The 27,468-nt window shown below is 40.9% G+C and overlaps 2 protein-coding genes across 5 annotated transcripts; one reads left to right on the top strand and one right to left on the bottom strand.

Annotated features, from left to right (window-relative positions):
- The first annotated feature begins 5,197 nt into the window (after window positions 1-5,197).
- Window positions 5,198-8,476, top strand: si:dkey-72l14.3 (Glyco_hydro_56 domain-containing protein). Its single transcript, XM_034537575.1, has 6 exons — window positions 5,198-5,803; window positions 6,928-7,176; window positions 7,465-7,611; window positions 7,883-7,969; window positions 8,156-8,350; window positions 8,432-8,476. Exons 1-6 carry the CDS (start codon window positions 5,198-5,200, stop codon window positions 8,474-8,476), a joined length of 1,329 nt encoding a protein of 442 aa, XP_034393466.1.
- Window positions 8,477-11,039: 2,563 nt separating this feature from the next.
- On the bottom strand, window positions 11,040-20,157 carry borcs6 (BLOC-1 related complex subunit 6). 4 transcript variants are annotated; one of them, XM_034537500.1, is made up of 7 exons: window positions 20,056-20,157; window positions 18,094-18,710; window positions 17,455-17,641; window positions 17,032-17,214; window positions 14,211-14,374; window positions 13,971-14,054; window positions 11,040-13,542 (listed from the first exon to the last, which is right to left on the bottom strand). In XM_034537500.1, the coding sequence occupies exons 2-7, from the start codon at window positions 18,697-18,699 to the stop codon at window positions 13,417-13,419; spliced, it is 1,350 nt and encodes a 449-aa protein (XP_034393391.1). In that variant the 5' UTR covers window positions 18,700-18,710; window positions 20,056-20,157; the 3' UTR covers window positions 11,040-13,416. The 4 variants fall into 4 exon arrangements, with proteins under 4 accessions (XP_034393391.1, XP_034393388.1, XP_034393389.1 ...); XM_034537497.1 differs by lacking the exon at window positions 11,040-13,542 and having other exon boundaries at window positions 13,565-14,054; XM_034537498.1 differs by lacking the exon at window positions 11,040-13,542 and having other exon boundaries at window positions 13,565-14,054; window positions 20,078-20,128.
- Between the last annotated feature and the right edge of the window lie 7,311 nt (window positions 20,158-27,468).

Genomic DNA, 27,468 nt, shown 5'->3' with positions numbered 1-27,468 from the left:
AAAAATATGCAAATGCTGGATTCATATGCTCATTAATGTATTCTTGGCTGAAGGACCTACCGTAATACTGACATGAATTATTGATGCAATTTCTTAATTTAAAATGTGTTATTAACAATCAACGAAATGTGTTTTCTTTTTCTTTGTTGACAATGTATAATTCAATGAATCTATTTTTTAAAGTGAACCTCTAAACTAATGTGTAATACATAAGCTGACACAATGTATAACCACTAAGGTTGAAGATGTTTGCTTTGAGCTGCGGAGGCGGTGGGCTCAGGATCAGCCTCAGCCTAGACAAACGAGTAAACACAGACCAGAGGCTTTGTCTGAATAGATTAGCCAGCTATCACCTTCACTACAGTGTGACGGGGCTGCTGCTATTGGACTAAAAAAAGGGAGCCGTTTGAGACCAGATCACTGGCAGGTAATGATTATAATATCTCGATATGAGAATCTTAATAGGCAATAACAGGGAGTTCTAAAATCTCTCCTTAAAGTAAATGAAAAACATATTAAAACAATTAGAAAGCATTACTAAAGCATCTTACTTGATATTCCACAGATCTGGAATAAATAAAACAATAAAAAAGGAATTTATTCATGTTTTCTATCCACATTTTTTATGTGATCGATTTAGAAGCACCGGGTTACGAGCAGTACGCGATGCATTCTTTGAACTTTGACCCGCTTAGTATTAGTGGCTAATAATGTTGGAGATCTCAGAGCTTATTTAAGTTCTTTGGAGGTTGATGGATAAGAACTTAAGCAAAATGCTTAAATTGGACTGAGGTGGGGATCTGATGGATTACCTTCAACTTACAAATCTGAACATAAAAAAGGGTAACATTGATGTAGAAAATTGTATTTTCTTCTTGAATATGTTAAACATTGCCTCTCAAGTTATTAAGTGCTGAAATTAAATTTCACGCGTTTATGCATAAAATGTGACAGCCCTGTAGACAGGTGTTTTCACTTGAGCCTGATTAGACACAGGACTGTGTGGGCGTGAACCAACGTCACTTGCTTGACAAATCCTTCACGCCTGTGTGGGAAACCTTTCCATTTGTTGTTGGTCCAAGGAGAATGAGTTTGGGGACATCACATTATTTCCAGCATAGCACCACCTGAATAGAGGTCGGATCGGCCAGGCTAATACAAAACACCTGTAAGGGTACATTTATATTCTCTTATTTTTCCACCTTTAAAGCATGCACATGTATTTACATGTAGAATAATAATGTGACCACAGTCCCTTGGCCTTTTGAGTTGCACTTTATCTCCACCAGACATTCGTCACACAGTGTTTATATTATACCCTTTTAATGGAGAGCATGCAGCTATCTGGGCTGTAGGTAAGGGTTTCCACTGCTAACAAGCAATTGCTTGACCTTTTTCACCAAAATGTGACAAGTTACCGGTGAAGAAAAATAAGTTGAGAACGTTAAAATGCTACAGCCCTTTGTGAACACCAGAGGAATGGGACACAGTATAATAAGGTAGTGTTCATCATTATTGCGCTCAAACGAAAAACATAAAGACATCATCCATAATTGAGACAAAATAAACGAAAAATGAAAAACCTGACTAAATGAGTGGAGAGACATAACAAGACGCTTCCAAACAGGGCACTATTATGATGTAGAAAGTCACACAGTTGATTTGCGACTACTTTCTCAAGAATCTTAGAGAGGAAGGGAAGGTTAGAGATCGGTCTGTAGTTAGCCAACACCTCTGGATTAAGAGTGGGCTTCTTCAGGAGAGGTTTGTTAATTACAGCTACTTTGAAGGAATGTGGTACATGGTCTGTTATCAAAGACACATTAACAATATCCAGCAGAGAGGTGCCAATTAAAGGCAACACGTCTTTAAGCAGCCTCGTCGGGATGTGGTCCAAGAGACATGTAGACGGTTTAGAAGTAGAAACCGTTGAAGACAATTGGTCAAGGTTGATGGGAGAAAAGCCATCCAAATATACAACAGGGTATAGAGCCATTTTCAAGGCCACTCCACTTGATGACAGATCGGCACTGGATGAGGGCAAGAGATCATCAATCTTGCCTCTAATATTTAAAATCTTTTGACTCTCTGTCAACCTGGCTACAGTGCTAAAGAGAAACCTGGGGTTGTTCTTATTGTTCTCTATTACTGATGAGTAATAGGCTGCTCTGGCATTACAGAGGGCCTTCTTATATGTTTTTAGACAAACTAATCGTGATTCTTCCAAATTGGTGGAACGCCATATGCTTTTCATGCTTTCGTGGTGTTTGCTTTAGTTTGCGGGTCTGAGGGTTATACCAGGGAGCAAACCTCCTTTGCCTCACCGTCTTCTTCTTCAGAGGGACTATTGAGTCTAGTGTCATTCTCAGTGAGCCTGTAGCACAATCGACAAGATGATTACATTACATTACATGTCATTTAGCTGACGCTTTTAAACAATACAGGGTTAAGTGTCTTGCTCAAGGACACATATACTAGGGCGGGGATTGAACCACCAACCCCCTGATTGAAAGACAGACCTGCTAACCACTGACCCACAGTCCCCCCCAATCATCAATGATCAATCTGGGACGGACTAAAGTTAGCACAGGAGTCCTCATATGCTATGGCCTTTGCAGTCTGGTCTCAACTCAATTTAGCGCCTATGGGAGATTATGCAGCTCAGTGTTAGACGGCACTCTTCACCATCATCATCAGAATACCGAATGAGGCAGCAAAAGTACTTGGTTAGGTGTTAGGTTGTACGTAACAAAACTGACGGAAAAAAAGTCAACGTTGACTCGATTCAACAAGAGACACAAACTCTCCTGGGTAAAAGACCTTTGTTAGAGATATTCTAATAACTATTTATTCCATAACCTGAATCTGGGAATCAGCCGATATGGAGTAACGATCCAACAACAGCTGTATACTAAAAAACAAAGTATGGATGTGATCATTAATCTTTATTTAGCTGGGATTATCCCACTGATATTTTGAAACTCTTTTACAAGCTATGATTGTATGACGGCTGACTCTTCTATCATCAATTTCGGGCCACATCGATATATTTTTTTCGATATATATAGTTGCAGCAGCAGCTGTGACAAAGTCAAACGTGATACATACATTATTTTATTTAATATCTAATTCAGTATTTCTAATGGTGCCAAACGGTCAACAAATGCAGGCAAAAAACGGGGCACAAGTTGTACAGTTTTACAGTGTACCCAACATTACAGTACACTTCCTGTTTACATCCACAGCCAACACATTTTGTAAAATAGTTCCAAAAGTCAGTTGTCTCAATTGTATACCATATATGTAGATAAGTAGATTGTGTCTCTGTGTGTGAAACATGTATGTAAGTTATCAAGTTGCACAAAGTATATTTTACACCAACTGCTTGTTTGTTAAATCAGCCTCTCTGCTGTTATTCTTCACACTTTGTTTTGATTATACTGCCTATATGCAAAGCTACCACTCAGCCCCGTATCATTTAAAAAGAGTAACATTTAGAGCTGCTTCCAGTTGTCATTATCTTGTGCTGCCCGTTGAACAAGAACCGCCAGTGTAACTGTGGAAAAACACTATATTTCTCACAAATGTTTCGCTATTCAGGCCCATTATGGATAACTACTGTTTGTTATATGGAAGGGATTCCTCCTATGCCTGGTACATTAGCATAACTTTATTTAATATACTTTTTTATTTGACAGCATAGTATCAAGTCAAATCAGGAAAGTTTGTGACTAGTCTACAATGGATGACATTGTCATCTTCTTTTCTCCTAAACTATTATGTTAAAAAGACACCTGGATTATACAGTATGTTGTCTACCAGGCTGTCCTGCTGCTTTCATGTTTGGTGATCCTAAATCTTTTTTGTTTTTACCAGGGGTTTGGTTAATAACAATATAACATGGTTGATGGGTGCGGGGGTGTTCAATCCCGTGTTTCTCCTCAAACGGCAGACTTTCAGATGGAGAAGATAATCCACATTGTTCATGGTGACACATTGCTACTTGACATTGCTAGCATGGGACTATGCCCACATGGGGCTTGTTGAGCAATTTAAGTAGGTCCATGTTTTTATGCTGTGTTTTCTGGAAGCGTAGATTTGGTATTTCAAGATTTTGAGGCAAAACAATAAATGTGCATGTTTACAAAATAATGTTGATTAAAGTGGTAATTTCTTCATTATCTCACTATAGTTTTGGGCAACATGAACAATTGTTAGGCAGTCACTTTGTGTCTCAGCAGATGCGTGTAAAAACAAAAATCAAGGTGGAAAATGTAGATGAGTTGCCAGAGGAACGTTTCTTTCTTTGGCAACGTATATGAAACGATGTGTATTTGCATTAGATGTAAGGAGAGCATTTCTCCTTCTTTACTTCTGTGCACAGCCTTGCACAAAATTGTAAAATCTGTATCCCAACTGAGTTTCTTATCCATCCTTCATCACCGAGTGTATGCAATATTAAATAAACCAGCTTTCTTCATTACATGTGTAGCTGAGGGAACCCACGAGCTGTCACCGATTTTACTCCACCTTGAAATGGGGAGATGAAGAATGGTAGGGAAGATACAAACAGTTTAAGAGAGGATTTAAGCCTTTAAAATAAGACATAGAAGTGTCAAAATAAAGTCCAGCTCAATAGAGAGTAGACTGAAAGAATTATCAGGAGATTCTTGTAGGTATGATTATAGTAAAGCAGACATCCATCTTCTGTTTGTGCCAGTCTGTTAAGATACAATCTCCTAATTACTCAGAATAAAATATGTTTTTTTTGGTGATTTGTATGTGCCGATCTCTCAATGTTAGTTTTGTTTACATCGATAACAGTTTTGGGGCAGTTGTGGCTCAGAGGGGTCTTTTAATCACAACGTTGGTGTTATGATGCTCGGCTCTTTCGGTTATGTGAAAGTGTCCTTGGACGAGATTGAAACTCAGGTTGCTCCCCAGGCAGGTTTAGGAAGGGTAAATATAGAGGTCAAATAAGTGAGTGTGTATGTGACGATGAAATAAAGTCAAATGAAATGATCAACAAATGATGCAGGAATAATTCTACTGTCCTTCATCGCCTTCTGCTCATCATTTGATCATAACCATATCACCTGACAGACTGAAGGAGGTTTGACTTCTGCTATGTGTTTAACAGGAACATGATTGGCTGTGAGGGGCTGAAGGGGTGACGTCCTGAGAGGTGGCTGCTCCAATGGCGTGGGCCGAGCCACGGTCCCGTCCAGACCCAAAGCCTAAACCAAAACTAACACCTCACAGTCCACGCACTCAGGACACTTTTTCATCAGCTATCCATCAAGTCCAGCCTCCAGTTGTACTGCCCCTCCTTCTTCTGCTGGCTGCCTTTGCTGACCTGGGTATTGCTGGTCCTCTGCAGCCGGCTTGCCCCCCTCTCCTTTCTGGACAGCCTTTCATCATCTTCTGGGGCATCCCCGACTCTTCCTGCTCAGGTCGGCCAGATCCTAGATCTTTCGGGATGGAACAGGAGGGCCGCGTGGCCGTCTTTTATGAGGACACGCTGGGGAACTACCCTTACTTTATAGACAAAGACACACCGGTCAATGGGGGGCTACCACAGCACACACGGCTGGACAACCACCTCCAGAAGACACAGCAGGACTTGGAGGCAGCTTTACCTGCCCCAAGGTACCTTGGGCTGGGGGTGCTGCGCTGGGCAGAGTGGGTCCCCCAGTGGTCAAGGAACCGAGAGAGGCAGGCGATGTATCTGGAGGCATCGAGAGACCTGCTAAAAACTTTCTTTCCTAACTGGACCCCGGAGGAGGTGGAAAAGTGGTCACAGGTAAGGAAAGATGAAAAAGAGTAAGGAAGAAGTGATAACTGATAAGAAGATGAATCAGGGATCATGAGTGGAAGAGGAGAAGCACCTTTCAAAGTTGTTGGAAGATGTCGGAGTTGTTTCCAACAGTGTTTCTTCTGTATTCAAGAAAATAATCTTTGATTCAAATATCCAGTGGAACTTTAATACTAATAACATCGTTACGGTACCATTTGGTTTTGGTCAATACACCACAGTTGCTATCATGTTGGCAATCACATTTTATTATGATGTTATGATGTGTGCACATTTTAAAGAGGAAGGGGGGAGGGAGGAGCAAATTATGAAGCACAACAGCAGTGAGTGAGGAAGAGATGAAAGACTAGTTGCAATATGTAATTACTTGATGCGATGACCTGACAAAGTGAGCCACCCTTTGCATAATTCACTCAGCAGAAACATGGCATCAAAGTTACAAAGAAGGGTAAAAACAACTTCACTCTGATTCTGTGAACGACATTCAGTCGACATTTGGAAAGATGAGAATAGTAAGCAAATAAAGCACTTGGTAAATGTGAATAAAGCTGAATTGGAAAGCATGTGACAACAAGGTCAACAAAGGCTGTTGATTCGTGCTTTGAGCAGAACATTTTATACTAAAGTAGATGCGACCGGATAAGCCAAATCCAGATTCAACGGTAACCAAAGTTAAGCTCATTAACATGTTATAGGTTTGTTTAATCCATAAAAAAACACAACAGGGAAATCCTCCATTCAACGTGACGTTGCCAGGCAACTGGCGGAGACGGATTAAACAAACAAATTAGTTTATTTATCCAAAGCGACTTACAATATGTGCATGAGACACAAGAGTCGTTATCGATCTTCACATCTAACAAGAAATCAAAAAAGTATATTTTTCTAAACTGTCAAACTAATCCTTTTAATTTGTGTAAAGGTAGGGTCCAATACTGCATACAACTATTCTGCTCACTGATTAGCAAATTGTGCAGAATTATTTAAATGATTAAATGATCCAAAAACAGTTGACACGTTTTGATGATTTGGAATTTCATATTCACAAAAACCCTGAAAAATAGAACATGTGTGTAAAGGGACTGAGAAAAGATGTGTTGCTCTTGTCACAGGTGGACTTCGAAGCAGCAGCCCAATCAGTAATGACGGAAACTCTTCGAGAGGTCAAAAGGTTAAGGCCCAAAGCATTATGGGGCTTCTCCCCTTACCCCAGCTGCTACAATGGCGATCCCACCCAAACCATGTTGGCCAATTACACCGGCCAATGCCCTGCTGCGGAGATGGCCCTCAACGACGAGCTTCTGTGGCTATGGAAACGATGCTCCGCCCTGTACCCTCTGCTCACCCTGGAGAAGCTGCAGGTGGGCAACACTACTGTGTTGTACTTTTCACATTTTGATTTTGGGTTCAAACAGATGGCAATCATGATTGCAGTTCAATTAAACCAAATCATAACTAAAGAAATGAAAAATGTTTGGCGTATCAGTGAGACAACTTCTCTTTGTCAAAACCAGTGCGTGGCAACACTTCTGTGAGCCAAGAGAAGGAACTTAAAGCAACCTGAGTATTGGTATAATGCAAATAAGGAATACACGTGACGTCCCTGGTTTACAGGTATAAATGTGTACAATCTGTCCCCTTTTTAATAGTGTGGGACCTCTGGAGCCAGGCTTCACTTGTCCAGTCAAATCAGAGAAGCACTACGAGTATCATCTCTGACTGGGACTGCGTCGGATCTTCCTGTGTTCCCATTGGTCAAGAGTGTCTATGCATCAACTAACACTTTCCTGTCACAGGTGAGATATCAACATCTGGTACTTTATCCAAGCACCCTGCACACACATCTATGAAGAGGTGGAACAGAAGGACATAAGTAGATTCATGTTGAATCACAGCACTAGTTATTCCCTTTCTTTGTTTGAAAAAGAGAATAATTAAAAAGCTGGAGGTGTATTTGGTCCACACTTGTATCATCAGGTGACAAGTATAATGGTGTTTTTACTGAATCCTACTATGAAGAGTACATAGATGAAAACAACACTTCTTTCTATAATGTGTTGTTAACAGGCAGACCTGGTTAGCACCATAGGAGAGAGTGCTGCCATGGGAACAGCTGGAGTTGTCATCTGGGGGAAGAGTGAGACTAAGACAGAGGTATACAGCTACACATTTACATAAAGTGCATACACCCACGAATATGTCTGCACATGTATACACAAATACACTTGTACATTTCAAGATTTCAGTTTATAAAAACACAATATTACCGTTTAACCTTTTAACTTCAAAGAAGGCTTTGCGTTGGCAAACCTTTTTCTTCTTAAACCTGTCCACTCCCAGAGAGAGTGTCAAGACCTGGCAGAGTTTGTCCACAAGGTCCTGGGACCCTACTCCATCAACGTAACCGCGGCAACTCGACTCTGCTCAGCCTCTCTCTGCCAGGGAAAGGGTCGTTGTGTCCGTCAAAATCCAGAGAGCTCCGTCTACCTCCACCTCCCACTGACGTCCGAAGTGGTGGAGAAGGTGTCGGAAAAGGTGAGCGAGCCTAATTTTAAGCAGATTTCACGATGTATCTGTGCTGGATTCATGAAGCTCTGTTTATGACTTGTATTCCAGACATCATTAGTCCTGAATCCCACTTCTACAATAAGACACAAATAGATGACGACATGAGACCTGTTGTTCAAGCTATTTCCGACCCGGAGAGTCTTATTGCAGATGAAGCTTTTTCAGTTTCCAGTTAATTAGCAACGCAAAGCTAAAACGACTGCAGTCGAAAGCCAAGTTTACACTACACAACTTTCAAAGTTGTCAGACCGCTCAACAACCTGTTGACTTGTAATTGTGTTTTTCACATTACATGACTGACCTGCGACGGTGGGTCAAACACTACAAGAGCCATGTCACTCGTCTTCATGTTGTCGTTGTCCCACGTGTTAACACAAAGCCCTTTTCCTCTCGGTGAAGCAACAACTTTGGTCTGTGTTGCATTGATATGAATTTACATAACTAAAGTGTGAGCGAGGTGTCGGCGATAAACAACTGGGCATATAGTACAGTCTGTCTTCAAATTACTGTATTATTTGAGGAAATCATGCTTGTAGAAAGGTTAACAAACACACATGATGGTGAGATATAAGAGAAGCTCCTTACAAAAAGCTGGTTGACTTCTACACTTTTCTGACACTGAAGAGTCGATTCACAAAAGCCTATGTGAACATGTTGAAAGGCAATTGTTAAAGTAGACAGAAGTTCTCAACTTATGTTCTTTCTGTGCGGAGTTGGAAGCCGACCAACTTATTTTGAGTCACGACTGATAAAGATAACCAAGACAACAGCAGGGAGTCCATTAGCCTGAGGATCTTCTGTCTTTAGACAGTAAGAAAGCAGAGAAGGAAACAGTAGCTGAGACACAACAGAGGAAGAACATTGTGTTCCCTGGGAACACTCATCACTTTTTAGTTATAAAGTGGAAGACACAAGTCTGAATATTGCTACAACTGCAGAACATTATGAAAAGTTTATATTTTGAACCTTACTTTTTAATCTTGAGTTTTCAGACTTAAAACGTTTCACTGTTCCCTGTGAATATCACAGCAGCAATGTTTGCTAATGTTGACATAATTGTTCTATATATATATATATCAGGAGGAGGCAGCAAAAGCCACAGATCAGCCGGACACGAACACTAAGTCGGCTGAACCCGACCCGGCCGAGGTCTGGAAGAAGGACTTCCAGTGTCAGTGGTACGAGACGGCAGACGGGGACGTCTCAGACCAGCAGTCCCCCAAAGACGGGGCATCCGTTGGGGGTACATCAAAAGGAAATGCTGGAGATGTATTGGGGACGACAGCAACTTCTACAACAAAAGGTGCCTCTGTGATCGAGTTGAGAGGAAGCAGTTCACCTGGAAGCGGAAACCCAACGCCTTCACTGGAAGTAACGACAGACAGTGGAACTAATTCACTGAGTGCCGCAAACTTCACTTTTCTGCTGTTGCTGGTGGCCGGAAGTCTTTGCCTGGAACCTTAAATTGACAACAAACCATTCTTCACCTGGACGGTCTGGGCTATAGATGCAATATGAGCCCTTCTGAAGTGCCCTTGAGCAAGACAATGAATATCTGCTAGCTGCAGGTGTGCTGCTTTGTAATACAACAAAAAATACAACAATGTTCACAGCTGGAACTTCAAACCTATCATGTGCCAAGAGACAGTCGTGGTACTAACACTTGTCACTTTCTTTCCTGGTTCTACAGGCTGTGTTGAAACGTTCAGGAGAAAAGAGACGGGACGTAGATCAACTTATTGTGATATCAAGTCAGGCAGACAGTCGTTACACCGTCACCACAGATGTATGAAAGCAGTGTGTATAACCTGCAGGTTTATATTTTCTTTGCACAAGTCCTTTGTGAAATAGTAATTATTTCATAATTTTAAGGCCTAATTTGCTCATTAGTTTCTCTTTCCATTAAGTAGACGTGTTGGGTTAAAAGGCTGGTTCAGCCAAAACTAAATATTCTATTCCCCTTCATTGAATTGGTGTGGCAGCAGAAATGTCAGAGACCAATATATTAAATCAGGAGACCTTTTGTTTATTTGTAAATTGGGTGAACCGGTCATTTAATCTGCCTTACAGAGTGTGTCATTTGTATACATCTTGAAGTAGTTAGTTAAGCAGCCGTTGGAGAGTCACATGTTTAATGCAATGTCAGACAAACAGAATGTGTCAACTCTGACACATTATATATATATATATATATATATATATATATATATATATATATATATATATATATATATATATATATATCTCAGCGGAAAAAGCACAAGCATAAATAATCAAATGAATGATGGCTGAATTCCATTTAGCTGCTGAAGTTTCAGGTATTGTGCATGCTGGCCCACTGTCACAGCTCACTGTGACAACAAAACAGAAACATCGTTGCTGCTATTAATAACACCGCTGTGACAAGTCAAATATATCTGCAGTGAACAAGACCTTTTGGTCTCACCTCCTTCAACTCTTATTGTGGTTAGAATATGTTATAAATGCACACATTCAGAAAACACAGCACTTCAGTCTACAATAGGAAACCTGGATATGTTTTTTGTAAGTCAGAGTTGTTTATATATCGGCTTCTTTCACATCCACTGGTTTGGGCACTGAAGGGTTTGAGTGCTCCTTGAGGCACTACACTTAGAAAAAAAGATGGAAACAGTTATTCTTGCAGCTCATGTAAATGTATTTATTATTTTTCATTAAAATATACACTCAAGACGAAGGGTATCTAAATTGTTTTTTTTTAGTTACAGAAAGAGATCATATCTACACAGGTGCATCATCTGATTGTACAACAAAAAATGAATTAATTGCACATTTACATTATGTACAAGGAGATTTTCTCTCATATCTTTCATCTCAAGGAGCCTTTCTCACCTTGTAAATCTACTAAGACTCCTAAATGTCCCCACTCTGGACATTTACCTTCATCTGCAAAAGAGCATTAACATCCTTACAACCACAGACATGTTAGAGTATATTTCAGTATCTTCAAGGGAAGCAGACTCTTTCCATTCTTTAATGTACGCGTTGTAAAAGATGCAGCGCTTCCTCTTTGCCGACAAGGCTGAGGAAGGCGACAGTGAGACAAAGAGCAGATTTTACACAGAATGCCAGAAGAGCTTTTTGTGAAGCCATTAACATCTTTCTCAGAGGTGAAAACACATTAACACGCTTAACAATGCAGAACCAAGGCTAACATGTAGACTGACTTTGCTTACAGTATTGCTTTCATGAAGTTTGCAGATGAATATCCCCAAATCCACCAAACTACAGGTTTGTTGCCATCAGTAATAGGTATATGTAAAAGTAATAGTACAATGATCTACTACAAGGCCACCCACCAGTGCAATGACAGACGTACCACAGTCTCTCCATTTATTCAAGTAAATGACAGCAAATGGCTTTAGCTCGGTAAAGTAACAGCCAAGCGACACTGCAGTAGTTCAGTGGCTTTTTTTCTCTCAAGAGTAAATCAATAAATACTCACTTCAATTAAATGTGACACAAATCCACGTTAGCTGAATCCCGACTCCAGTGATGTCGACTCTTCTTTTGCTGAAACGAGTTGTCCAATCCTTTCAATGTTGAAGAAAACAAAAGCGAGGACATGCTGCACAGAAACGTAGCTCTTGCTTCTTTGTGACGGGTCAGAAAAAGCAGAAGCAAACCACAATTGTTTGACTTTCATTTACAGAATGACTGAAAGCAGTGTGTTGGCTACTTGCATCCCTGGAATTTAATTTAGATTTTCAATAAGATTTCATGAAGGTCTTCAGGTTGGCTACATTTATCAAATGTTTCTATTGATGACATTTAAAAGTGAAATAAGGACAAAGCCTTTCAAATATTGAATGCCATCGAAAACTGTTGTGGAATGCAATAAGATATTTGTTCAGTTATATGCACAAAAACATCTCGGATTGCACAAAAGGTGAGGTGGTAGGACACCTTTCTGGGGGTGGCTTTAAGTTGCAGAAGCACACCTGTGATTTATAAAGTGTGCAAGTTTTAAATTGATAAACATCATGACAGAATCCGAGTCGAAAAAGTGAAACAGTTTCATTACCTTCGACAACCACCCTCAAGCAGTGTTTGAGCGTAACCTCCAAAAATGCTCCAGTTCAGTGGAAAACATTCTGGCTGTATTGGTTAATTCCCAGTGACACAGAGTAGCAGTGCAGTTGCAGTGTCGTTGAAAAAGCAAACATGCTGAGGAAGCTGAATAAATAAACATTAAAATAAGACAGACGGAGACAGAAATTATGCTCCTCTCTCCTCATTAAGTCTGCAGTGAAAAGGAATCTGATCTTTGTTGCATAAGATTAAAAAATAGACTTTCTGTTCGTGTGCAAAGGTCACTGTCTTCTGATCAGTTCATACTGGCCTCTCCATAAGCGAAGGGAGAGGGGAGCGAGGGAGAGAGAGAGAGAGAGAGAGAGAGAGAGAGAGAGAGAGCAAGAGAGCAGAGAGAAAGCGAGAGAGAGAGACATCGCCCCCATGTGTGGAGGAAAGGTTAGTGCAATCTGAACAAAGCGGGCTGGACGGATAATGACACAATATTCCTCCTCAGACTGTAAACGCATCTACAAGGATATGTGTGTGTGTATGTGTGTGTCCGTGTCTGTGCGTGCGTGTGTGTTCATGGCACTTGACCGAGTGTCTCCAAAACAGGTTAATTGGTGAGATTAAGTTTCACAACAACTTCATTAGGAGGAAGTCAGGGTGGCTTTAAAAAAAGAAAATAATAATAAGAGAAAGCTCAACTCCGAGAGCTTATTCAATCAAAATTCATTTGTAATCTCACTGAACAAACGGTCATCTTCGAATCATGAGCAAGCGGCGGGACTATGAAAGCCAATCATCCAGCATGCCGAGTAGCAATAGTTCCTGGAATCCAGAGGTGCACTTAATCTTCGCTGCAGTGTGTGTGCTACCTGCAGAAAGGTGAGTTTACTTGCAGGCAGCCTTGTTCAGGAGATGCGCTTGATGTTGGGTCTTTACAGCTGGGGGCGTGTCTTTAAATCGGACAGGTGGGGTTACTTGCAGATCGCCTCCAGAGCGTCTAGGGTGCGTTTAATGTCACGGATCTGGGCCGCCAGGGTGTGTATGGGCTGCATGGAACGGTCCAACTCCTCACAGCGAGCCATCAGAGTGTACATGCCCTATGGGAGCAAACAGCCAAGACAGACAATAAAAAGAGTGGATGCTAATAATATAATATATTTAATGTAAAATGATGGGAACATGGAAAGAATAAAAACTAAGATAGCATTGCCCATTGTCGCTTTTTAATATTTTTTTTAATAAAAAAAGTTGATTAGCTTTTGGTAACTTTTTCTACTAAACTATATTGTGTCCAAGAGGATGTAGAAAAGAGAGCACAATTCAAATTTGGACAGAGTGAAAGAAAAACTCAATCTTTAATACCTCCCCGCCCCCCACCCCTTTTTTTAAGTGAACATTTATAATTCATGTTCTGGAGCACCCTTAACTTGCTCTTTATGTTTTGTAATTTCCTACATTTCCCAGAAACCGTTGCAGACAAAACCAACAACATCTCACCCCAGCACACACCCACACACAGTGTCACCTTTATACTCATGTCCACAGACTCTCCCAAGCTGTCAACGGAGTCTCTGTAGGTCTGGATGTAGCCCACACTCAGAGCTGTCATCTGGACGATCATGGACAGAGAGACCAATCAATCACAAAAACAGATTTGGGTGAGAAATATACAGTCTGTGAGTGTGAGAGACGAAACCAGAGAATGAAACGGAATGATGAAGCTAAACACTCGATGCATCAGAAACGAACAGACTTTTAGACTCACATTCTGGATGGTTCCATTGAGGCTCCGCATCATCATCTCCACACTGTGCGCTACTTCCTGGGTGTGTCTCTGAAGATCCAATAGGACAGTTGGATCAATGGGCGGGATGTCGGCTGGTCTCCGTGACAAACCTCGGCTGCGGTAGATGGGACCTGAACAGTCGGCTAGGAAGAAATAATTATGAAATTTAATGGATAATATACACAAGTAAGGCTGCAACTAATGCTTGTTTTCAACTGATTTTTCGATAAATAGTTCCCAGAACACAAAACAGGTTGTTTTGTTCGAACACCAAATCTATAAAGACTTCGAACAGAATAAAGCAGCAAATCCTCACATTTGAGAAGCTGGAGCCAGCTAATGTTAACGTTTTCGATTGATGAATGACAAATGATTCATTGGTTGTAACAATAAATTTGGATTTCTTTTCTTTCAGGGCAAACACACGGAGTCAGAGAAAGGCAGAGGGTGATGCAAACTGGCACAACCCGTGTGCAAGCACAAGCTAACAGTGACGACATCAACGAATAAACTAAACTGCTCTTACAAAAAGACAGTCAGCACAGATTTAAACAAATTAGAGCACTTAATTAAAATAACACACACACTCTGAATCATGAAGTAAAAGAAATAAGCAGGTTTCCGTCTCTGAAATTGATTCCTGTCAGGCTGCAGCAGGACTTCAGTTATAACCCCCCCAGTCTAAACTAAGCCCGAGTCATCTATCCTAATTGAATCAGCAGGTAGAGGGAATGAGCTGCCAGCGAGGGCATATTGACTGTGTTCCTTTGTTTAAATTGAGTGACCAGTTCAGCAGACACTCGAATACAGATGGGTTTTTCCTCTGGGTGAAGGGCAGCGGTTCAGGCTCTTCTCCCCTTAGAAGATTTGACAAAACAGATGGCTGCTGATGGACAGGCTGGACTTTGTCAACCTGCTGATTTTATAGAGATGATTTTATTTCTGAAATAACTGTGTGTGTGTGTGACCAGTTTGAAAACTAGCCCGTTTCTATTTCTGTGAGGTTGAGTCTGGGCTGCTCGTTAAAACACGCAGTGAGGCGGATTTAATGAGCCAGGAACACGTAAGTATTGAACATATTACAACATTTTGATGATTTGTTCTGAGTTTTTTTGCTGCTGGCATTGTTTGTTCTGGTCCATCCCTCATGTGAAGCAGATGACTGAGCACATAGCAAAATGGTGATTACATACAATGTATATCCTATATTGACTATTCACTAGTGTTGAACGTATGTTGGTTGCATTAAGTTAGCACTTTTCTCAACGGTAATAATTAAAGTTTTCAGCCGACTTCTCTCTTTGAACAAGACACCTTAGGTTCATTTTTGGCACTGTTCTTCAAACAAAGCTACGAGTTCACGGTGGAACTCTTTATTGAATCGATACCGCAGTCTTATCAGTTTCAGTCATTTTTCTTGAATCAGCCAGCACATCAAATAGTGATGATTAACCGACGCCCTGAAGCTAAACTTAACGATCCCCACAACTAAGCACGTTACATTTAGTCATGTTTTAGTAGCTTCCGCGTGAGTCTACCATGAGCCGAGGTTCGAGCAAAAACTATCCACAGTAATCAGGTTTCCACTGAGGACAGTCCAGTCATCACTCCCCGCAGGGAGACCGGGCACAGTGAGCATCAGGTTCGCTGTGTAAAGAATGTGCACGGAGAAGGCCAGCCGGCCTCCCGTTGAGAAGAGTAAAACATATCCTTGGATAATTAGGATATTAGTAATAAAATAAATCACGGCCACCAGGTAGTCCAGGTTTTTAAAGGAAATAGGATATATAAAGTACAATTTGCCCAGAGCAAGGTAACACAAAGCTGCTGCATTATGAAAAACTGCAGGGTGGCAGATGATTCATATTAAGCCTCCATCAGTTCATCATGAGTTGTCAAATACAGAAATGAATTTGCTGTATCTGATTTTAAGATAGTGCATCGATTTTCCATTACTTATTATGGGCTAGACATGACCAAGGTTATGCATAAATGATGGCTGGTGACTGACTGGGCCTATTAGGCTCTGCGGGGGAAAAGCTGGCTATGAATTTCAACTTCAAGTCAGACACCCTGCACCAGCACCACTGCTCGTGAAAATGATATTAACCTGCTGAAATGCCATTTCTGACACCTCCCTGTGCAGAGGAAAAAACTGTTTGCCTGTTTGGGCCTCCTGGCCCTTAAATGTGTGTAAGAAAAGTAACTCTACGCACATCTTCTACCAGCCCAGTTGGCAGGTAAAAAATGTTGGCATTCGACGCAAAGCAAGAAATGCGCTGAATACGGCCAGAGAGGCGAAGTGAAGAGTGAATACTACATATAAAAACATGTGGGAAGGGTGGTGGATGGGTCAAATGAACACAGGGCTTTCGAGAAAGGTCTATCTGATACGGGGCTGATGACGAAACGTATTTATGAAACATAGTTTTGGGTCAGAAAAATCACTATTTAATGTATCCCCATACAAGGCAAAATAAATAGTTGGGGGACTGGGTTGCCTCTACATGTGTACATATACTGTATGCACGTATTTCTTCGGCAAGTCAAACGCAACACAACATAACATAAAGCGCACCAATAAATAAACACATATATACTGCATATGAAATGAAGTCTCACTTTCTCCGATGCTTCCAAATCAGCTGTAACCGCCGTAGGAGAGCAGTGAGCGCGGCAGGCGTGACCAAGCCAGTGATTCACACTCGTACATACATGTACACTCAAAGCACGCGCATTCTGAATTCCCTTAATCAGCTTGAAAATTATCTTGTGAAGGTTCCTTCAGCTCCATACTCACAGTCACTGCAGTCCAGACTGGGCTTGGAACTCATTTTGATTTTCTGCTCCAGGTTCTTGGTGATGAAGTGAGTCAGGTCACCCTCCTGGCTGACTGTGCCCTCTAGCTCCAGAGCTGAGGAGATTGTGGCCCTCCGGCCCTCTGACTGGCCACCTCTGCCCCCTAACCGTGCCCCCGAACCACCTGTGGTGAATACACCAAAAGCAGCTGAATAAAGTTGTAAAATATTCCCAGTAATTACTGACTTATCAAGAGATGGAAGTCCGACTTAATGTAGTTACAATTTCCACTATATTTCTGTTAATTTATTGCGTTACTAAAATAGTTTTTTTTCCCGTGCTTATAAATAGAATACAAGTAAAGAGATGGGAACGAGCTTAACTGCAGTGAACACAGAATCAAACCTGTTTGACAGATACCTACCTCCACAAGCTTGGCTGATTTCATCCAGACTCTTGCTGTCCTGCATCCCCCTGACGTTGCGCACCCAGACCTGGGCCATGACGTGGGGAGGGCAGGGGATATCGTCTGAGGGAAGAAGAGGAGGTGGAGGAGAGGAAGAGGACGAGGTGCTGGGACCAGGGGCTGAGGAGGAGTAGTGTCGTGAAGACTAAAAAGAAGGGTGAGGTGAACAGAGAATGGAATAGAAGAGGAAGTGAATAAGAGAAGTTACATTACTGCTTATTAAATCACGCTGACCAAAATCATTATGAAACCAGCCCAAGAGCTACACATTTTTCTTCCAGTTCTTAAGCGGTTCCTTCTAATTGATGCATTTCCTGTCTCTTCCTCAAATGTAGCCATTTGGAAACAATGATAACCAACTTGGTTGTTAGACGTAGTTGGTAAATGTGTTGTAGTTCATTTGAAGCACACTGAAGTCTCAGCGTTTAGTCGATTTAAAAGTTAAGTCAAGATGGCTCCAGAACATTCACTTGCATTGAACTCAGTTCAGATTGTGCAAATTAAATCTGTTATTCTCTCTTAATCCTATGATGCCCTCAACTCTATATGGTACACATAATCTAATAAAAATGAGTATAATCCTACAGTACCACTCACCTCCACCTCTGTTCTGCCTCCTGCACGCTGATTTATCCACTTTTTTTCATTTTTCTCATCGTCCTCCTCATCCTGTTTCTCCTTCTCTCCATCTTCATCCTCATCTCGACTGTCAGTGTCTCCATCTAAAGTCTCCGTCGGCTGTGTAGTGGCAGGGCCTCCTCGCTGAGATGACTCTTTGGAGTGTGCTTGCTGTGCTGGGTCCCACAACAGAGCTGCATCAGGAGGCTCAGCATTGTTAGAGGCCTCGTGAATGTCTGTGTCTTTGGAGCCTGAGTCTTCTGAGTCTCCCGTGCAGGAGGCAGCAGGGAGCAGGGCGTCCGTCATATGAGAAGTGTGCAGCGATAAACTAGTAGATGTTCTACCATTATTGTACGTCTCTGTGTCCAAGTGGCCTTCGCCATCGTAAACTCTGTTTTCCGCATGTACGTGGTTCTCTGTGTGTCCAAGGCCGCTGTCCTCCGATGCCTGCACAGGACAGGGCACTCTGCTACCCCCACATTTTACCGAGACCGGAACATGAGGGCCGTTCTCTGAAGAGACGGGTGTCACAACCCCGTTCGCCGTTTCTGGCACTTCTGTGCCAATACCAGGGGAGAGACTCATCCCTCCACCTGCTGGTGAAGAAAGAAAGGATGTTAGAGACTTTTTTAAATCCATATTTAATATTAAGAGTTCAATTACAGTGTCAAAAAGGGTTTTACCATGTACCATGGCTGATTGGGGTATCATTATTACTAACCAGTGTCAATGTGCTATTTTTATACTGATACAATGTTTTTTTCATAATTTTGTTTAGGGGAAAACAAACAATTTTAACCCATTTTACTCAATGAATTTATAGGTGCTAAAATAAGAACTTTACCTCAATCAAATATAGTCAGATCAGAACAGTTTTCATTCTTGAAATGGTACGGACAAATTTCTATTGGTACTCATTAGTTAGTAAATAAGTAGTCCTGCTGACTGATTTTCAACATAGCCAACAATGGTCTGAGATATAAAAAGAGAGTGCTGCCACTGTAACTTGTATGGCACAACATTTATTTATTTTTATTGTATTGGATATATGTAAACATGTTTGCTGCTGCGTCACTAAATGTCCCCCTGGGGATGAATAAAGTAATATCCTATCCTACGGTGGTTGACACATGTGTATTACCGCTCAGGTTACATCATATCTTGAAAACGTTCCCAGCCCCTCTGCTTACAGACCTTTACTTGTATTCAAAGGCTCTTGGTCTCCCGCATGACGCAAGGAAAGTGTTGTGGAAAGTGGAACAAATATACGGAACAATATATTATGAGGAGAGACTGGTGGTGAGGACTAGGAGCTAAATAGATTGAACATGTAAATACTGTAGTGCAATATTTGACATGCCACTTGTTTATCCCATCTAGATATCTCAACCCTCGCCGTAGCTGTGTTTAAATGAAGACTGTAACTCAAGCAAACAATGGAACCACCCTAATATTAATTTAATAGTATTTATTTATTCGTAACAGCAGCTGTTATTTGGACCCACTGTGTGGTTCAGTGTGACATGACGTAATATTAGGTTGCTTGGCTTCTTCTTAGCTTCTACAATTAACGTTAACTAACTTAGTGCTAGCTTACATAGCATTATATTCTCGCGACTTTTAACAAACAACGCCTGTGCAGGTTGATGAGACGTCCATGGACAGTGACGACGTGGCATAACAGAGGAACGAACGGGAACACAGAAACGAAAGAGACGTTGTTAACAGCCCGTGAACCTGGAGGAAGTTGACGTCCTCTCGTCTTTAGCCTCTTAGCTTAACCGACATGTTGTTGAACGGTGTCCGCGCAGCTAACGTCCGGGCCTTCGAGTCACAACTCGCCTCTTATTGTCTCCCACTGTTACACGACACATGGTCATTGTATGTGAAACATGTTACATATCTATTGATAAAGGCATACAATAGAACCGCGTAGCTTACATTTAACGAAGAAAACACTCACAAGTGTAAGTCCTGTTCAAAAAAATGTAGGTGACAACCGAGTCCGACAAGAAAATCCTTCCCCGCGAATCTCAACAGGAGAGTTCCGCCTTGCAGAAATAAAAGCGTTTCTAGCTAAATAATGATAATTTAATACAATCTTTTTCTTTGAATGTTAATGGTGACAGCACCGGTCTACAGCAGTATGTCACAGACTTATTGAAAAAAGTAAAACAAATACATTGATAAATAAATACAGTTCATTCGTATCAAAAAACAGAACAAACTGTGACTGACTGACAGACTGACTTGACTGACTGTGACTGAATGACAATGACTGACAAAGACTCACTGATAGGTACTTACTGACAGAGTCAGAGAGTAATCACACAATTATTATCTACAATAATAACCGTATCAGTTTTAAGGACTCAGAAAATCAGATAGAAATTCTGAATAGGGACACTATAACACATATAATTGGCTGTATTGTTTTCCAGGTTGGATGTTAAAGATTAAGAACAAGGCTTTCAAATGAGTTGTAGTTTCATTTAGGTTTAGGATTTATTAATTGGCTTGAGTCAAAGATGGCTACTCCACCTCCTCGGCCGGTGCCTCGAGGAATGTGAGTGTTAATATGACTTTGAGGAATTGATTCATTTAGGCTGACATATTCTTCATGACTCAGCCAAGTTTCAGTAAGACAGAATACATCAATGTGATTGTCTGATATTAAATCATCTACTAATACAGCTTTAGATGACAGAGATCTAATATTTAGGAGTCCACATTTAATTATCCTGTTTTGTTGTACTGTTGCAATAGTGGTGTTAATTATGAGGTTATTTTGTATAACTCCTCTTCTGGTGACATTTGATTTAATTAATTTAAGTGGCCGTGGGACAGACACAGTCTCTATAGAGTTAAGGTTAAGGGTGGGTAACTGCTCGAATGGAAGTGCAGAGAAGGGTGTAAGACCACAACTCTGCTACTGCTTACTGGTCTGAACTCTGGTTGTCATGGTTGTCCTTTAATCAACTTGGTCATATTTACAGAAATGAGACCTGCTCCATCCAAAGTAGGATGAATGCCATCTCTCCTCATCAGATCAGGTCTACGAAGCCCACATTGTTTGCTGGACAACAAGCGGTGGAATGATGACATCATTGGGGAGAGGGCCAGAGAAAACAATGGAGTCCGAAAGGTTTTTGGCGTATATGTACACACCAATTCCAGATTAACTTTAGTGACCTCCGAGTGGCGAATTTCGGAGTCACTACCGCTGACGTGTACTACAATCTTACTGTATTTACGTTTATCTTTAGCCAGCAGTTTTAAATAGGATTCAACATCGTCCGCTCTGGCCCCCGGAATACATTTGACTGTGGTACCTGGCATCGCTATCTTCACTATGGAGCTGCCGATAACCAGAGTTGGTTTCTCAGCGGGTGTGTCGCTGAGTGGGTTATAAACATGAAGAGGTTGGTGGTGCACATGTGCTTCTGCTTAGACTTCCTTCCTTCTAACAGTTACCCAGCCTCACGGCTGCTCAGGGGCTTCCGAGGAACGGCTAGCAACAACTCATGTCCAAGGTTGTGTTTTTAGAAAATTAAAATAAGTGTGTTGCCATCGAGACCCAACATGTTCAATTCATTTTAATGATCTAATAGGATATTTCTCCCTTCCGATGTAAATGAACTCAAAGTATGCCTATGCCAGTTGACTTACAGTATCGTTCATGATAAGAGTATGACATATTGAGCTTAGTATTTATCTTACTTTGCATCATTGTCTTTCATTGCTCCCCATTCATTGTACTCACTTAGGCGATCTGGTCAGCTACCGGCGGCCGCACCAGAGACTGATCTTGCCATTGATGATGACTGATGATGACTGAAAAATCAGAAAATGTTTTATATCTGAATTTAAAGATGCTCTAATAAATTATTGTATTTGAAAAGCTGTTTTGTGTTGTTTTTACTGCCTGCCTCATTGTCGGGTCTCACAGGGGATAAAATGGTACTTACAGTAAATCTGTCTCTCTGGATGTTAATCTGTATGCACCAGATAAAAGATATTAACACATTACAGGATGGCCTATACGATGGCAGTGTAAGATCTGAGTCTACTAAAGCATTACAGACTATACACACATCACTTGGTCGTGGACAATCCCAGCCATGTCTAAATGACAGTTGCCCTTACTCATTTAAAACGCAGAGCGCCCTTCACACACATTTGTCCAGATACCATGCAGCTGAAGAAACTCTTCGCCCAAATCAGACTGTTGTGTTGACCATTCTGATTTATCAGAGGCTGTGATGGTGAGGGCATTCGTGTAGATGGATTGTGATCAGGAAAGTGCATCTGACTTTAGTTCTTCGCATAATTAGTTTACTTCTGCTGAAGCTAGAAAGCATCTATATTGCCTCAGTGAAGTGCATTGATGCCTTGGTTGAAGACCTTCACTTCATCTCAACAGCCACATCTGTTGCTGTTGTCATAAACATACTGGATTCAACATTGAAGTTAAATAAATGCATCGTTGACCAGGCCATCATAACTGACTTGGCAGAACAGTTGTGCAACCTCCATACCATTAGTACATCCCTTGGAGCAGGTGGTCCACGGCATTTAACTCCTGCATATCTTAGCTGTGAGTTTATTTGTCTCTCTCCATTCCATCACGGTTCATCCTGCACGCGTCTCCGTTCTCCTACAGATGGAGACAAACACCACAGTCCCTCAAGAAATAACTTCCCCAAGATTAGTAGTTGCATATTGGTGATTTCGAAATAAAAAATGTATCGAAGCAATGCGTCCTCGAGGTCTGACCTCTGACCTCCTGGTGAGGGCAGTAAACAATCAACACATGAATTGTATTGCACACAAAATGAAATATGAATGCTTGTTAAAATGTCAGTATTTCATCTGAGCATCAGAAAACTTAGAGTGCAAAGTGTTTATTGCGTACTGTATAGCAGTCTCTCGGAAAACTAATTGTATCTCTAATTATATGGCACATCACAACACATAGCAGTCTTGTGCTCAAATCCAATGCTTGGTGACCAGGTGCGTGGTTTTTAGGAGGTATGATGACTATGCAAAACAAACATTCACTGATAACAGAATTTACACTTGAAGCAAAAGCGTACTGCATAAAAAGACTAGTCAAATTTCTCAGAATGTAAAATGTTAAGAATCATAATGGTATACTTGTTATCCCTTCTTGTGACATCATGCTGTATTGTCTTCCAAACAGGTGTCTGATCACTGATCACCTGTCCTCATTAAAAGAAGTTTCCAGTTTGCAACAGGACAAACAAATGTCACACAGTTGTGTCTGTTCGAGTTAGCTGAAAACGGCTGTTCTTGTTTTGCCTCATAAACCATTGATGCATTTAAGAAATGTGTTTGCAATTATTTAAATTGATGGTGATCAGACTGGAGAGGAGGTTTAAATAATGAGAAGACCTCGTTTCTCCTGTTTTCTTCCACAATGGATGTCGTGCCAGCGGCTGTGGCTTTTTAAACCCTTGAATGTGGCCAGCAATGACAAACACTGCTGCACAGGAGGAGAGAGGGTTTGTAAACCACACTGTCACCACATCTTAAGATCTTGTAAAACATCTAATCCGGCCTCATCCATCCAGGCCAGCTGCTCCCTCTCTCTTGGTGGTGATTTGGTGGTTTTATTCCATTTATTCCTTCTCCTTTTGTGTCAAACATCAAAGCTTGAGACATTACCTAAGACCTCTGAAATAAGCCAATGGCTTCCAGAGATTTCCAATAGAACACCCAATAACCACCATGACCTTCATCATAATTTACTTTTCATTGTAAGGAGATCAGTGTCAGAGAGAACCATTCTTTAACAGACATGTAACTGCCACAAGAAAGTTAACAGTTAAGAAAATGAGGCACACAAAGCTAATTGAAAGTGTGTGTTTTCCATCATAAAAGCTGGAGACATTCGCAGCCGAAATGACAGCGAGGGCCCATAAATCATATTCCAGTGAATTGAAAAATATGAATTGCATCCCAGTTCAGGGGCAGGTCAGACCTGATATTAACCTTCTCGTCCCCAAATGAGACTTAAACTCATAGAGACCAGAACTAAAGATGCATTCACATGCTACTCATCACCTGGTGACACCAGGAAGTTGCCCTTAAGCTGCAGACAAAGGGTTACAGTATATCGCAGAAAGAAGAGACCACACTCTGAACTCAGAAACAATCTTTTTTGTGTTAAATGCTATAGGTCAACATTCAAGCATAACTTGTTTTCTTTAGACAAAGTGCCATGTGTTGCATTGTTTTCCAAAATCAAGAACATCTTTACATTCTATTATTATTGTCATAGGGGAAATTGTGGGTTTTAAAAGGAAATTGCAATGACTTTTTCAAAGGTTGACGGGGCTGGTGTAGAAAAAAAAAATATTCATCAAGTCTGCTCAACCAGAAGATATATGATGACAAGTCAGAGGAAAGGACATCATCAAATAGAGACGTCTGTGGAAAATGTGTATCTTCAGCCACCATGAATTCCTTAAATGTCGAGTGGAATTAGTTTGAGATTCACAGAAAACCGTCAGAGGCAGTTAGCTGTAAAATTGAATCTTAAGCATGAGCTGACACTTTCATCCAGCATGAGAACGGCACTGAAAGGGATACTGTGGTGAACTGCACACAACTCTCATTACACCCAAAAGGCACTTTTTATGAGCAAAGTGGTGAAAATAAGACTTTCTGGTCAACTGAGCACTGGGGAAAAATGTAATATGGGTAAATGAGTCACTGTGTGACAAATGCCAAAAGCATCTCCTCCTGACTGCTTGTTTCCTATACTGAAGTGTTGTCTAGTGCATATTCCAACCATGCTGTAGGTTTTTATTGAGTCCTTTGGCGGGAACGGAAAATGCCAATAAATATAAATCAACTCTGAGTCGTCACGTCTGTACAATCTAGTTGTTGTGAATCTATCATTTTGTCACAGGAATACACGTCTGAAGGCAACTGTTGAAATTGTGGCTGTGGATTGCCGTAAAATTGTGAATGCCAGAACTCTCTGTTTTTTTCATTTTAATTTGTACAAATCTGCTATTGGACTTTATGGTTTGAATCACCGCTTTACCATCTTCAGAAGGTGCAAGATTGGTGTAGAAATGTGCAAACAAGCTTTGCTTTGTAATTGTTCCCATCTACATTCACGCCCTAATCCCCCACGGCTGTTGTCAGACCAGGGCTGTAATCACAACACGATAATCACGGCTGAAGGAATTCACTATGATGGTATTATTGTGATATTTATAGAAAAAAGAAAAGGAAATATCAGTCAAATTCATCTTTATCTTTTTACTTGTTTTTGGCCAATGCATTACACTCAATGTAGGAGTGTAGTGAGGGATATTATCATGGTTATTATAAAAAAGATATCAATATTATACAGTTATTGTCAATACTAGTATATCGCAACACCCCGACCCAGACATTGTGTGACTAATCCCAGCAGTATTAGTAACAATGTAGAGAGGATTTATTCAGATTGGGAATCAAACTATTTCTGCCCAGTTTGACCGTGGTCATCTGTTTTAAACGTGGTGAGCTCAAGTGATACAGTCAGGTTAGCAGCTTGGTGAGGCTTTTATGAACATGTTCACATTGACAAAGTAAACACACTGTTTACTTTGTCATTAAAACTCATCTTAGTTTAACATGCTAGCATGCTAACGTTTGCTAACTAGCTGATGGCAATGCCATTGATCTTCTAGGTATTTGGTCGAAAACTAAAGTAATGGACAAAGAAAGATGTTGAAGCCAAGTCAGAGTATCACCAATGTCGTCATGATTCATCCTCTGAAGACCATGAACGTCTGTACCGACCGTCATGGCGATCGATCCAGCTGTTTCAGTCTAGACCAAGGTGGCGAACTGACCGACCAACACTGACATCCCTAGAGTCAAGAAAACATGCAGTAGCTCTGAAGGTAACCACACTGTCACAGGACTGATTATATACGTGTCCAGGGAAGCAAGAGAACTAAATAAATGACCTCTCAGTACACACACAAACATCTAAATGTTTCTCTCTACGTCTCTGTGATAAACCTGTGAAAAGATGGATGGATGCCGACTAATCAGCAATAAGTAAAAGTTTTCATTGTACCAAAAGCAAAATAGCATTTTCTAATAATCCTCTCCTATTCATCATAGCCTCAGAGGGTAAATTGACACCAATTAGTTAAAAAGCGTATTTATGGAAAAATAATCTAGGCTAGGTACAGGCAATTTAGATCAAAGTCTGTTCAAAATACTGTAATTATCACATCTTTACTTTGTCAGACAGCAGAGGCTTGTAAGATGCAGTAAGGAAAGAATGTCTCATTCCTAACAAAATACAGCACCGCAATACTCTCGTTTCTTTTTAATGCATGGTTTTCTGTTTTGCTGTGATATCCTGTTTCTCAAACTGGAGCTCAGTCCAGTCATTTCCTCAAGGAGATTCCTGTCCATGATTTCAAAGTAATTTAAATGTGATGCCGCAGTTGCACATAGTTGACCGGAGCAAGTCAAGTTTATAGACATTATAAACAAACAGCAGAAAACAATGATGCACCGCTGAGCCCCTCGATACCACCACAAGAGTTTGGAAAAACAACTGAAGGGGAGGTTTATTATCCAGCTCGATTGGCAGGCATCTTTCATCCAGACGATTACTCAGCAGAACATACCAGTTGTTGAACATTAAATGTAAAAGTACTATATGTGGTGACTTTGGCAGGGATGGATGGTGGTTTGGTGATGGACCGTGTGCCTGAGAAATAACAGCGCTGGAATAGAATCAAATCCCTGTGAAACAACTGTGTGTATGCTGTGAGCTGGTTTACTTTGCTGAGAGCAATGACTTTAAAAGATGTTGCCTTTTTATAAACAGAGAGGAGCCGCCTTGGGCCCTGAATACAGGATGAGAGGGGTTCACATTATCTGGGATTAAATTAGTTGAATGTTCAACCTTGACTGACTTTACAGTGTTTAAAGCACAAAGGCTCATGACTCAACAGAACAATAAAATGTAAAAACAAAAAAGGTAATAGAAATATTTGTGTACACCTTTGTGAATTTGGCTCAGTAGTCCAGTATCAATAAGTATTTTTTTCTTTTGCAAATAAGAACCGTTGTGTTTCCGTTACCTGAGAATGGGCCGCATATCTTCACCTGTATGTTATGTACGGTACATATGTGTTTCTGTGTGGTTCAGTATCTATATTTCTGATTGGTACAAAAAGACCACAAAACACAAACATACTCAATTAAAAGCAGACCTTTATACATATCTACAAAAAGAAAGAAAAACAAAGTCCCGGCACATCAGAGGAGATCAGTTGAAGACCATTTCATTCCGTCTGCAAAGAA

Source organism: Cyclopterus lumpus, chromosome 7, assembly GCF_009769545.1.
Source record: "Cyclopterus lumpus isolate fCycLum1 chromosome 7, fCycLum1.pri, whole genome shotgun sequence".
Taxonomy (NCBI): domain Eukaryota; kingdom Metazoa; phylum Chordata; class Actinopteri; order Perciformes; family Cyclopteridae; genus Cyclopterus; species Cyclopterus lumpus.
This window is presented reverse-complemented; position numbering and strand designations above follow the sequence as displayed.